This window comes from Anas acuta, chromosome 2, assembly GCF_963932015.1.
Source record: "Anas acuta chromosome 2, bAnaAcu1.1, whole genome shotgun sequence".
NCBI lineage: Eukaryota > Metazoa > Chordata > Aves > Anseriformes > Anatidae > Anas > Anas acuta.
Window position 1 is genome coordinate 46,782,881 of NC_088980.1, and position 13,902 is coordinate 46,796,782.

General features: G+C 37.4%; 1 protein-coding gene across 15 annotated transcripts in view; it reads right to left on the reverse strand.

Moving 5' to 3' along the window:
• Positions 1-12,496, reverse strand: part of ULK4 (unc-51 like kinase 4) — a 246,775-nt gene extending 234,279 nt beyond the window's left edge. For 14 of the 15 annotated variants that reach the window (XR_011093978.1, XR_011093980.1, XR_011093979.1 and 11 more), the window contains exons 1-7: positions 12,363-12,496; positions 9,934-10,087; positions 9,110-9,209; positions 5,782-5,921; positions 4,317-4,479; positions 1,791-1,892; positions 907-990 (exon numbers count right to left, since the gene is read on the reverse strand). Coding sequence is in view for 11 of the 15 variants with exons in the window: in XM_068674629.1 (XP_068530730.1) it covers positions 907-990; positions 1,791-1,892; positions 4,317-4,479; positions 5,782-5,921; positions 9,110-9,209; positions 9,934-10,071 (727 nt within the window). In the remaining 4 variants the exon portion in view is untranslated. The remainder of the gene's footprint in view (positions 1-906; positions 991-1,790; positions 1,893-4,316; positions 4,480-5,781; positions 5,922-9,109; positions 9,210-9,933; positions 10,088-12,362) is intronic. The other variant, XM_068674628.1, reaches the window with a different exon arrangement.
• Positions 12,497-13,902: the final 1,406 nt, after the last annotated feature.

Genomic DNA, 13,902 nt, shown 5'->3' on the forward strand with positions numbered 1-13,902 from the left:
AGGTAGATCAAATCTTTATCTGAAAATAGTATTAGAACAGCTTATTTTAATAGTATTTTCATCTGAAAAAAAAATGTGAATGCATCAGAAGTTCTAAATATAAACTCTGCATTTCAAAGGATCCTCTGAAGCAGCAAAAAACAATACATGGTTACCAAACTAATTTGATTTTTTATATGCTTAAAGAACCACCCTCCATTATCATACAGCTATTAGCAGAAAATAGAGTTGAAAGCTGCTTTAATTGAAATTTACACCAACCCTGACAGTTTTAAAAGGACTGTTGTTGCATCCTATTACACAGAAGATGTTTCCAGAACTCTTAGTTAAATGAGAAAGACTGATACTGAGAGCTCAAAACTCTGAAATGCAATTTATCCACTTTGACAACAAAGTTTCCCTTAGAATTGAAAGGAGTAACAGTTTTAACTCTACAGCATTGCTCTCATTGCTACTAACTGAAAAGGGACACCAATATTCAAGTGTCGCCATGAATACCACCAATGCCAAGAATGACAGAGTTCAAAAATGTCATCCCGGACAGTACATTTATTTTTAATTCTTAACACTAATATATATACTAAACACTATATATATATAGTGTTTAGTATATAGTATATATACTATAGTATATAGTATATATAGTTTATATAGTATATATAGTTTAGTATATATAGTATATATAATATATATACTTAACACTAATATATATATATGCCTGTTTGTCAATAGAGAAATAAACATTCATCATTAATGGAAGAAGTTCTCAGCAAATGAAAAGCAACTGTAACATTCACTTTGAACAGCTAAATGATTCCCACAATGAGCTTCAGAAGAAACAGTGCAAAGTAAAACCAACTTCAGTATTACTCTGATTTGACATATTTAACAAGAGCAAATTGTTACCCTCCGGTCTAGGTGGCAGTGGATCTTCATACAGAATCTTTTCAATTAACTCAGAGGAGTTGTCTGAGAAGAATGGTGGTCTTCCTACAAACAAACAGAAGGTTTATTTCCCTGATGAGGCAAACATCAAAACGGCTTTCAGGAGCAATGACACACATTGATCTCATTTCCCAAAGAAAACATCCAAAGCAATAAACACCTTCACTCTGAATTCTATTTATCAAGTTCACTTCTTAACTTAAACATAAGACCTTTCTAAATTTTTCTACCATGAACAGCAGAAGAGGCCAAGGACAGAACATGCACTAAAGATGGTTTGAGGGAGGCCACCATGACAGCTATGTATAAATCAGCAGTAAGACAGCCAGCAGAAAAAGTCTAAGCAGAAAATGTCGATCCAGCAGATCAGTGTGTTATCTAAGACTTCAGAACACTGCACTGTAATTGTTTGATGCTGAAGTTTTCCTTCCAGCTGCAGACAATGCTAAGTGTATCTGCAGGAAGCCTAACGACTAGTTTTATTCTATTTACAGTTTTCTCCTTGGCCAGGTTAATGCACCCACAGTTTAATATTAAAAGATAAAAACATTACACTGCCAGAATGCAAGTACTGCTGCAATTTCAAGCAGTATTTGAGGAATACAAGTCAGTTAATATTGTTATATTTAGATCTCATTCAAAAGTAGAGCTTAATAGTATTACTTTAATTGATTGCTTGACAGAGTCCCATACTATTAAGTAAATTTAATATGTTCTTCAAGAAATCTTTCAAACCTGTCTTAATTCTTCCTTAACTTCCCTGGAAAGTAAACAAGAACTTATATTGGGACCACAAAATATGTTTTCATTACCACTGATACTAAAGAAATATACAAACTTACAACCTGAAAACATTTCATAAAGTAAACATCCCAAGGACCACAGATCGCTGGATTTGGAAAAGTCTTCTCCCTTTATTGCTTCTGGAGCCATGTATACTGGGTTGCCTACAAAATACAGCATACAAATTCAATTCAGCATCTATTCTGCAGAACACTAAATTTTCTCTCCACACTTCAGTGTGTTAGGGTTTATCTCCACTTAGATGCAAGAAAATTGAGATACCACACATAATTTGAAAGTAACTTCCTCTTATACCTTTCTTAAATTATGTATGATTACAGAAACTATTTTGTTGTTTACTTCCCTCCCATTAACCAACTTGTTTTGTGATATATTTTCTAATACAATCAATGCAAGGAGTGCTTTGATATACCTTGACAGTTTCCACAGCCAAGGAAATTGGGAATCATGTTAAACCAACATAATTCTCATGTGAATAACAGAACAGACTAGGTTATATCCGGTTTTATATTAAAAAAAATATATATCCTAAGACGTAAATTTCCATAACATTAGAAGACTGCTAGAAAAACAAGGTAGTCATTAAAATGGTCTAAACTAGTTATACCTATTTTCACACATTAAAACATTTTAAAAACATCATGTCAGATTATGGCAGTTCATTCAGAAAACCCTAATTTGTTTTGTTATAGAAAAAAATACATACGCAGTTCCTATTTCTACAGTAGCTTCCAACTAAACACTAACTAGATTCTCCAAAATGTCTATAAGAATTATGCTAACTCAGAAAAAATGTAAATTTCATAGTCCATTAAAAAGCTTATTTTGGATTCTTTTCTTATATTTTTTTTTTTAAGTGACAATAGGTCATTAACCATACAATTGAAAAAGCTGTTCTGAAAGGCAACAGGAAAGAGATTAGATTTGTATTTCTTCCTGAATAAAGATCTGGTTTTGGTCTTAATATTTTCAGTATGTGTTTTCTGCAGGAGAGAGCAAAGTATTGAGAAAGCTCTCTTTGTTCCCACAAAATATTGCCAAGAATTCCATTGTTCCATATAACAGTAACTGCTATGACACATCATTATCTTGGAAATAGAGGTCTGTGAGATGCTCCAAGACATGAACTATTGAAAGATTCTGAAGATTAAAAACAAAAATCTGAAGTTCTCTTATTTGATGAAAACAAAACATAGTGTTTGCCATGTAGTCCATTGTCATGGATGTCTCTTAAATTAAAACAAAGGAACTCTCATACTTCAAAAAGAAACACTCTTAAAGGAATGCTCTTTCTTTGGTATCTTTAATACTAAAACAGTCAAACCTCAAACTAGAAGTGAAATGGAACACTGGCGTCAAAAAGGATAATTAAAGTCTTATGTCAATAAAAATCACAAAAGCCTATTTCTAAGCTAGTTTAAATGGATACCTAACAGCAGTGCAGTCTCCAATTACAGTAGCTGCAGTTCTGTGTAGTACTTACGGAGTTGTGTATACTTTTAACATGAAGTTAATGGAAATTACTCCTAGACCCTATGGAGTCTGCAGCACTTTTTTTTTCCTTAATGTATATGCTAAACACTAGAGATATAAATGTCATCAATTATTAAAGATAGCTTAAGTTCAATTTCCAATGTTTTTAGTGATTTTTATTATTTTTGTAACCCTACTACTTGTACTTATTTATTTCTTTTAATAATCATTACTTTTCATCAAATAGAATGTACAATTTAATCTCCCTTAGCAAACCCAAACACAATTAACATTTTCAATTAATTAGCTACCTTGAACCATCTTCAATCTCATCATTAAATAAAAAAAAAAAAAAGAAAAATTTTGGTTCTATTTTTTCTTTTTCTCCAATGAAAAATAAAACCAGAACAGTTTATGAGCTAATGAAAACTTGTTCACAATACAGAAACAGTTTGTACATTAAGCCCTACTGCTGGGATGTGATGTCAGTTGCAAAAAAGCCTTTTAAAAACTGAAAGTTTACAGGCTGTATTATATTTATTTAACAATCACCTATGTGTAAGGTTCAATCCAAAAATAACCTGAAGTCTATTTAAAACGAGTAGGAAAGGTAAGTAATTGTTAACCTATCATATGATTTATGACAGAAGGATATTTTTCCAGTTCTTAGTTAAACTGTTCTTGTAAAGTTTAGAATTATGGCCATACACCTGTAAAACACAGCTTCTCTACTTCTTACTTACTCACGAGCGTTGTTCCCTCTCTATGTTATAATCCCTCCAAACAATCTTTAAGAGCAAATTTTTTAGTTTTAAGCCTACTTAAGGAAATCCCCACATGTGGGATATGTAAACCCTGCTTACAGAAAAGTTACAGATGATGCTTTCCATTGCAAAGACAATGGTATTTAGAAACGTCCACCCAACAGAATTAATTATTCAGTTTTTCCAGGAATTTAGTAAGCCCCAACAGAATGATGACCAGTTACCTTCTTTCAAAGTCTCCTCTCAAAATTATTTATAACAAGGGCTTTTTCCCCGCTTTCATTCTGGCCCTTTGGTTTAAAGCAGTTTTGACTAGTAAAAGTAGCATACCTCGAAATCTGTCTTTTACGCATCTTTGTGGAGTGTCTTCACTGACATCTCCTCCTGGTTCTTCAGAGGAAATTAAATCAAAAAGCTCTTCTAGATTTTCACCATCTGCTTTCGCCAAGCAAAAATTACTGAATTTCAAACTACCACGTCCTTCCAGCAGGATCTACAGGGATAAACAGAATCCAACAAAGAAGTACCAGATCTTAACAGTAGTGACTGCTGAAATTTCCAATAAAAACTAAAAAAATAAGAAGCATAATCAAATCATTTAAGTAAAGAGATGAATGATCACTTTCATATTGTTATAACCAGAAAATTTCCTAAGCTCACAACAGAACCATCAATGGTTCAACACACATTTTTGTTTATTTATTAAATCAAAACAATAATGATGTTACTACAGTGAAAAAAAGAGAGTAGAAGTAAGATATGTTGTGAAGTAAAAGAATAATAAAAAGTAACACTGAGGAAAAAAGTGAATCTTTCCAATTTGATCCAGCAGAAAATTCTAAAGATTTTGTCTAACAAACATTTTCCCCATGCCATCACTGCATAAAGACATAATTAAAATAAACGTAATTTCCATAATTAAAAATTTCAGAATCCCAAAAATGTTGTTTGAAGAAATTGCCCATTTAGTCAAACTGGAGGAAAATGTCTTACTTTTGCACTTTATTCTGTGTTCAAAAGAGTACTTTACAGTTTTTACATTTTCTTTTTTTCTCTTATTCTTCAGAAAAAATACAGAGGCATTACCATTATGCTTTATTTACATATTCATATCTACTTACTGCACTTTGACCCACAAATGACAAACTGAGTACAACTGCAAGTTTTACAGAAAATTCAGACACAAGGGCAACTTCACCACTTATAGATCAAGATCAAAAACAAAATTACTGTTAAAGCAAGAACTTTTGATCACAGCTACATTCACTTTACTATCTAAATTAAAACCATGAACTTTGACTGAACTGTATGCAAGTTCCACATGGACAGTCAATGACAGAAATTGAAAGATTGGTGGTTTTATGCAAGTGAAAGATGATAATTTAAATGGCATTTGGAAACAATGGAGAAAGTTATTTACAAATAAAGTTAACTTTACTCCCTTGTTAGCATTTTCTGTGACTTCAAAATATCCTGCAGCATGATAGAGCAGGTATAATATGAGGTTAGGGCCCTAGGATAGAGAACTAAAATCCTTGATTAACTCAGACCAGTACATCAAGCCAAAAAGAATCTATAGTTCTATCAAATTTAGAATACAGAAATAAATCAATTAGATCATAAACTATTCAAGCTCATTTCTTGTTGTCTTTACATTTATTACAAAGCTCAACTGGCTTCCAACATTAGATAGGCTTCTCACAAACAGTACAATAGGAATAATGATTAACACTCCGATAATGATTAACACGCAAGGTAATATACAACATCCACTATAAATAATGCTCCTTGTTACCTTTCCAGGTGTCAGTTCACAGAAGATAATTCCAAGATTATGAATGTGGTGTAAACCAGTAATCAAGTCTACACCAAATTCTCTCACTACGTCTTCAGGTAGATGTTCATCTTGAGCAATAAGAGATTCTAGAGAACCACCTGAAATATGTTTACACATGGTCAGCACAGGAATTATTTGTGCATATATAGAAAATGTCGGGCAAAGACATTATACATACTTCTTCAAAAGAGGTCAAGCTAAAATGATAACCAGTATTTGTTAAAAATATCTTGAGATTATAAAATAATTACAAAACGTACAGAAAAATTTATTTCCAAGATTGTGACAAAAAGCCTATGTTTGACTACAATAAAATTGAATGCAAGACTTTAACAACACTTTCATATTGTTTAATTTTGCAAAGGAAACACAAGGCAAAAAAAAATCCCCATGAAGTAGTGCATCATGTCCCAGTGTGATAGCACACATGGGCTTGTTCAGACTCCTTAACTCATCCAGCAGGGATCAGGGTAAGAGAATAAATAATACCAAGAGCACACTAGCAACATCTATGAACAAGCACTAAAACTAATGACGTGGAATTCCTCACTAAGTTCTTGGACAAAAGAAATAGTAAAGTTCTGAGGTCCAGAGGTCAACATCATTCAACAGATGTACTTTGTTTGTTCTTCACACATGGTATTCTTATACTGTCCTCTTCTTGATTCTTGTGTGAGTCAGTCCTTCATTTTTATCCTTTCCTCTTTTAGGTTTTAAAAAAGAATAAAAAATACTCAGGAATGAATTTTCACATCTCAGTCTTCTTGTACAAATCCCAGCAGCCCAGCCCAGCAAGTCCGCTCACCTCTCTGGACTTCTCATCCTAACAAAATTTTCTTCTGTGTCATGACAAAATCTCCACTCTCCTTCTTCACTAACTTTTGACCACCGTTCCTCCAATTCTGATCTGATTACACCTACAAAGCGTTGCAAATATCCCTCACATCTTCTACTACCCATGTCCCTCTCCATGCATCACATTTGCTTTCTATGCTTTTCCCCACTATTGTTACTATTTCTCTGTCCCTGCAAATTCTCTTCTCCCATCACCTGGTTCTCCACATCCCAGTGATTCTCAGGTATCGCAAACACATCCCATTTGAGCCATGGCTGACCTAACACTTCACAAGACTTGGACTTCTCCTAATTACCCATCTTCTACCAGTTCATTGCTCAAACAGTCTTTCTTCTTCCTGTCCCAGTCTACCATCCTAAATTCCACATTCCCATCTTCCCAAGACCCCATTTCTCTTCCGTATTTGTTCCTTTACACCTAATCTGTTTTCCCAAGACCCTGCACTGTATTTTGTGAATTGTCTATGGGTTTCCTGGATTATCTATCACGTGTTAGCCAAATCATGCAGATTAAAAAAAAAAAAAAAAAAGACAAAAATAAGTACCCAAATGAAAACAGGGTTTAGGAGAGCTTTCCATAGAGAAGGATAATAGATCTTCTATTCCAGATCACATAACAGATTTTTCTGAGCTTTTTTTCCACTTCCCTCTTTTTAGTAATTTCTTTCAGAGAATAGTATGACTGTAAGGTCTTTTAACAACAATATTCTTCAAGTTATACAATGCTGCTGAATCTTAAAATCATCCAAAATCTTTTTTACACTGTTTAGTACATCAGTCACCTTTATAGCCCACCCTGTACTATGTAACTAAAAATAGTAAAGAATTTTCCATCATTCTTAGTTACCACTTTTCACAATGTATTTTATAGGGCTATGTAGAGAATAGTCCCATAATATGACCAAATATACTAGGAGAAAAAAATAGTGAAGCCAGCAGCACAAAAGTATGCTGGATCTGGTAACAGAAATTTGCTTGTCATCTTGAGATGAGCAAGAGATCATCCACATGTCAAAAGCAGTTTTCAGGGCTCTATACAGAATCAATAAGAAATTCCTATCTTATTCGATTTACAAGTATGCTAGCTCCAAGACATCCTCCCTGCAGCAAACTGCTGACAAAGAATATAAGGATTCCAAGCAGAATTTGAGACGAGTCAGATGGAAGCTTTATTAACTATGCCTACAGTGAGAGAACATTCAGGCAGCTTTTACTTCTCTGCTCTTCCATTCTCTGCCAAGTGACAATGATGGAGAGATGGCTCCTGATGTTCCACTTCTATACGTCCCACCAGTATTATCTTAGCTTAGAAGTGGGGGTTGGACACAATCATAGACTGTTAGCTTTTAATCAAAGGAACGTTGTTTTAGTTAGATAGACTTCTTAGTCAGACATCTCAAATATTAAAAACTTCACCACCACACTGCGATACTGCAAGGTAAAATACATAATAATTGCTCTAACTGTTCTTAATGAATGTCTGGCTGTCTAATAACTCACATACAGTAAGACTAGGCAATTAGGCCAAAGCTTCCAAATCAGCCAACTAACTTCACTTCTGAAAATTGAAAGTACGATCTGATTATTCGTCAGGACTTTTAGCTTCTCCAGTAATTTCTGGAAATAGAATTCTGAACAGAAAAAAAGGCAGTGTGCAATACTGACTCTTACTGTGAAACAAATCCCACATATCAAAATTTGAACATGTATCTCTTGCACAACTGGAGCTCTTTTCTTTCCATGTAGAGGAAAGCATACTATCTAAAGTTTAAAAAACGCTTTAAAACCTTTCTGTTTTAACAGATTGACAAGAAACTATCAAAACTCAGTGAATCACTTAATGAAGTTTTGGGTTCTCAACACACCCGAATTAATATCTTAACAGAAGAGTCAAAACACTTCTGTTGAACAGGAAAAAAACAAACAGCAACAACAACAAAACTTATACAGAACTGCCCCTTGATTAAAAAAAAGAAGCATTTATACAATGTCAAGTCACTTGTAAAGTATAACTTATTCACTCCTACCCCTATTTATTATGGTATGCTATAAAATGAGAACACCAAAGTTGACAGTCAGTAGAAATCTTTTCTCAAGTAAAATTTTATATAACTACCCTCCCTCTACTCACAATTTCAGTTCCCCTGAGTAGACCCACCCGTTCAGGTAGTACAAACTAAGATTATGTCACATAAATTAACATTTAACATGACAAACTGTGAAGTAGAAGAGAAATATGACTTGAGTGAAATTCTAAAAAATGTTTCCAGAAGCGATTTTTTTAAAGCATACATACATATATCATACACAATACATGATTGTTAATTTTTTTCAAAAACCTAAGTAAGCATTTGTTGTAGGAAAAACTGTTGAAGTAAATCTCTTACAAATACCTGTAAAATATTTTTTTTAATTTCTGAGTTTACCTTACCTGTGCACAATTCCACTACAAGCCAGAGATGGTTGCTTGTTTCATACCATTCATGGAATGTCACTATATTCTTGTGTCTGATTTCATGAGTCAGACGAACCTAGAACAAAGTTCCTGACATTTTTAATGGGAAAAAAACTGCTGTATATATGGACTGTAGGGGGGGTTGAGACAATAGAGCTTTTCTCTAGGTCAACTGCTCATTCTTTTACCTATTCCAGCAGACAAAGGATTTAAAAATTAATTTCTAACTTTTAAGATTTTAATTTTACATGTAAGTTGAGGACAGATAACTTTCCCCATAGACTTTGCCCTATTTAACCTCTTTCAAAAGTATGGGAAAGTTCCCCAACCACTCAAATACAGACACTGTAGATTTGCAAGCACTATTTAACTTCTCTGCATCATTAAAACAGTAACAGACTCCAAATCAGAATTTGGGATTAAACTTGGATTTCTGCTTTCTTTTTCAGTGAGAACACAACTGTGAGGAAAATATGGTTGGATGTAGTAAGAGGAAATAAAATGAATGTATGAAAACAGCTTTTTTTTTTCCCCCAAAAGGTTCTCTGATGTATCATAGAAATAGTAAGCCTCTAAGCATGACTTCATGCATGCAATTTACACAATAAAACCTGATGAGAGAAATACACAATTTAAAGTAAGACTCAAAGTATAGGACTTTGAAATCTTAAGAAGCTGATATAAATGACAACAAACTCCATGTAAACAAGCAATTGGTGTTTTTCTTTACTATCACCTGTGCTACAAAAATTGTTTAGGCTATATTGTTTCCCAGATTTAGCAGGAAAAACATTACTTACCCAGTTTGTTATTTCAGCTCTTTTGCATTTATCAGTGCAAAGAATGGCAACAAAATTAATTGTCCCCTTTCTTCTTCCTTTATAAACAACTGTCTTGTTTCCTCTTCCTATCTCTTCATACAGAATGAAGTTCTCCATGCTTAAGGATGCTTCACCGGCAAGGGATTAGAAATATGATATTACTTTCATAAACAGATAAACCTTTAAAGGAAGAAGGTGGAAGGGGGATGTGTTCAAATTTATTAATAACTGAGGTACTGCATTTACATGCACAATTCTTAAAAAGAGGGATTGTATATATCCAGAAAGATCAAACATAACTATCTCACAGAAGGCCTGCTCTCAGGAAATCTGATCAGAATTTTTGAACAGGTGACAGTATTTTCCACTTCCAAAGATCTTTACACATTCCACCAATTACAGATGGGCCAATAACTAGGAATTACAAATATTTTACCAGTAAATAAAATTCTAAATTTGATATCATGATTTTTAAGCTCTACACAAAACTGCTGGCCAAATGAGAATATCCTAAAGAGAAAGCCTTAACAAATATGATTACCGTTTCTGCCCAGGGGCACACCAGGTGCATGGTCCCCTGCAGCTTTCCACCATGTAATTTAACCCTTCTAAATAATTTAATCAACATAACTGAAGAAAAAAAACAACACAGGAATCAGTACTGTTGGCAATACTATGCTGCCTGTAATGTTACCAGTTATAGGAGTCAGTGTTAAGTTTTTTGTTTGCATTGAATAGTTTCTATCCATGAAAAAGCTGTGTAAATTTGCTGACCAACATTGCATTGTGGGAGTCAACAAATTCTACAGAAAAGTTATACTTTTGTCTCACTAATTTTGTGTGCTTTGTATACTGAAACAAATTAAACAAATTCCAGAGACAGGATATATTGCTAGCTAGTACTCAGTGACCACCCTGTGGTAAGTTCTTCCAGCTCGCGGCCAACTCAGCTCTTTCAACTACCAGCTGAATTACTTCTAAGCTATTTGGAGTTGCTTGCTCTCATCTCAACACGAATTCTTCCTCCTCGTTTATAAAATGGTTGCTTTTTCCCTCAGCCAGGCCAGTTCTCAGTGTAGTTACCTTAAAACCACAGGAAAGCTGAATCTCACAGCAGGCAGCACTGCAACAAGAACCATCAACAAGGAAGGAGAGGAAGGCTGCTGAAGCGGTACTGTTGCCACATGCGTAATTACAAACCAGAGACTCAGTTTTGCTTCAACTCTCACAAGGAGCTTTCAGATCTCCTTGACTGACATACTGAAGACCAAAACGAGACCAGAGAATTCTCGAGTCTTCAGACGGAACTTTAGGTGATTAAAAATAAAATAAAATAAAATAAAATCATTGGCCAACACTAGACAACAAAGTGTCCATCACTGAAAACTCTGTGAAACCCCTCAGAAGCACCCAAAACAGCAGGGTGCAGCTGCCAAGGGAACCACATTTGCTCTGGCCAGCAGGATGCAGGACCAGGACACCCAGAAAACCCAGCTCCAGAGGCATTTTCCTTCTTCTCTTGCCCAGCGAACGGCCAGAGCACGCACAACTGAGCAGCACCTGTGAGCCTGAGGCCTCCCGCAGCCTAAGCCCTGCTGAGGAAGGCCACCTTATAATCGCAGAATTGTTAAGGTTGGAAGAGACCTCTAAGATCATCTCATCCAACCATCCCCCTACTACCAATGTCACCCACTAAACCATGCCCCTAAGCACCACATCCAGCCTTTCCTTGAACACCCCCAGGGACGGTGGCTCCACCACCGCCCTGGGCAACCCATTCCAATGCCTGACTGCTCTTTCTGAGAAGAAATGTCTCCTCATTTCCAGCCTAAACCTCCCCTGGCGCAACTTGAGGCCACTCCCTCTGGTCCTATCAGTAGTTATCTATGAGAAGAGGCTGACCCCCAGCTCCACACACCTTCCTTTCAGGCAGTTGTAGAGAACAATAAGGTCTTCCCTGAGCTTCCTCTTCCCCAGACTAGACAATCCCAGTTCCCTCAGCCGCTCCTCACAGGACTTGTGTTCCAGACCCTTCACCAGCTTCGTAGCCATTTTCTGGACACGCTCCAGGGCCTTGATGTCCTTCTTGTAGTGAGGGGCCCAAAGCTGAACACAGCACTTGAGGCACAGCCTCACCAGAGCAGAGTGCAGGGGGACGATCACCTCCCTGACCCTGGCTACACTATTTCTGATACAAGCTAGGATGCTTGGTGTCTGCAGACTACTGAGGGTGCACTCAATTCCCTCATCCAAATCATCAGTACAGACTAATATTAAAGAGGATGGGCCCCAACACCGACCCCTGGGCAACACCACCGGTGACTGGTCGCCAGCTGCATTTCACTCCATTCACCGCCACTCTCTGTGCCCGGCCACCCAGCCACTTTTTAACCCAGCAAAGCGTGTACCTGTCCGTGCTGCCAGCCCCTGCAGGAGATGATGCAACGGGGGGACCGTACCAAAGGCCCTGCTGAAGTCCTGGCAGCCGTTGGTTCTCTCGCCCCTCACCCGCCAGCCATGAGGCGGCGGGCGAGCAGCACCCACCCGCCCCGGGGGGCCGCAGGGCCCCGCTCTGCCGCCATCGCCCGCCGCGCAGCCCCGCCCGCCGGCCCGGAGCCTCCCATGCCCCGCGTTGGGGTGGCAGAGGGGTGGGTGCATACAGGGAGCTCCCCGCCACACGCCGCACAGAGGGAGAGACGCCGCCACAACACGCACAGAGACTCCCACAGCTGGTTCATTTCTCAATATTTTTATTATAGCGAGGAAAAGCCGCAAAGCGCCAGGAAGGCCTGCCCGCTCCCCCCGCCGCAGCGCTCAGGTCCTCGCCGCCGCGCGCCCGTATCCAGGAGACGGCGACGGACGCCGGAGCCGCCATTGGAGCGGGGCCGGGGCCGCCGCGGGTCCCCGGATGTAGCCGGAGCGCCGCCTGGTTGCTAGGCAGACTCTGGTTGCCCGGCAACCGGCAGGCCCTCCCCGGCCTAACGGCCCCTGAAACAATTTTTTTCCATTTTTTGTCTGTAAAGTGGAGGTTTCACGTCATTCTTCATCCTTAGGTCCTTCCCCTCCCCTTCCATTCTCCCCCTAAAAAGTAATACCAAGTCCTTTAACATTTAGCTTTTAACAGCGTTCAGTGTATCTCCCCAAGACAAGCTGTGAATAATTATCATATCAGTTGTCCCACTTCGCCCTCCTAACAGTTTTGAGCCCACCGGTACGTTTCAACCTGGTATACTAAAAGAAATAGCGTCACAGAATCACCGAATCACAGTATCCTCAACAGGATAAGTTAAATAATAGATACGAATAACAGAAATGTCAGTGCTGAAAGCAGGAGTGATTTGGGATGTTTTGTTGACTGGGCTCATAAGAACTGAAAAATATCATGTGTGTGTGCAACAAAATTGCTCATTTCTTAATAATTCTTAATAATTTCAGATTCTGTCTCATTTTGCAGCGTTATGTTTTCAGCAATTAGAGTTGATCTGCAATTGTCAAAGAAGCTACAGTTTTTGGAACTGCACAAGCATAATAAATTGTCCGTTTCTTTTTTAATGTAAATGAGTAGTTGACAGATATAAATAAACAGAATACATAAATAGATGTCAGCCGGTTTCTTTAAGTCGGCGCAAGAAAAGTACGCTTTGAAGAGGGATTTATTTAGATTTAGAAGGGTGTATATTTTGTCTTTGGCTCTGCTGAGGGTGACCGATATAAAGCAGAGGGAACTCAAGTGCAGAACCAGTTCCAACAGCAGTGTGGTGGCAGAGCTTAGAAAAGCCACTTAATTGAATTGTCCCTGCCCAACAGGACAAAACTAAGCCATAATAACTGTCAAATTACCGCCTTTGCTTTAACATTTCTAGTTTTTTGTCCTGCGTACAGCTTTCTGTTAAATTAATCCAGGTTAAGGATGGTATTTATGCAAGAGGGGAATTTGTGGGGAATGAG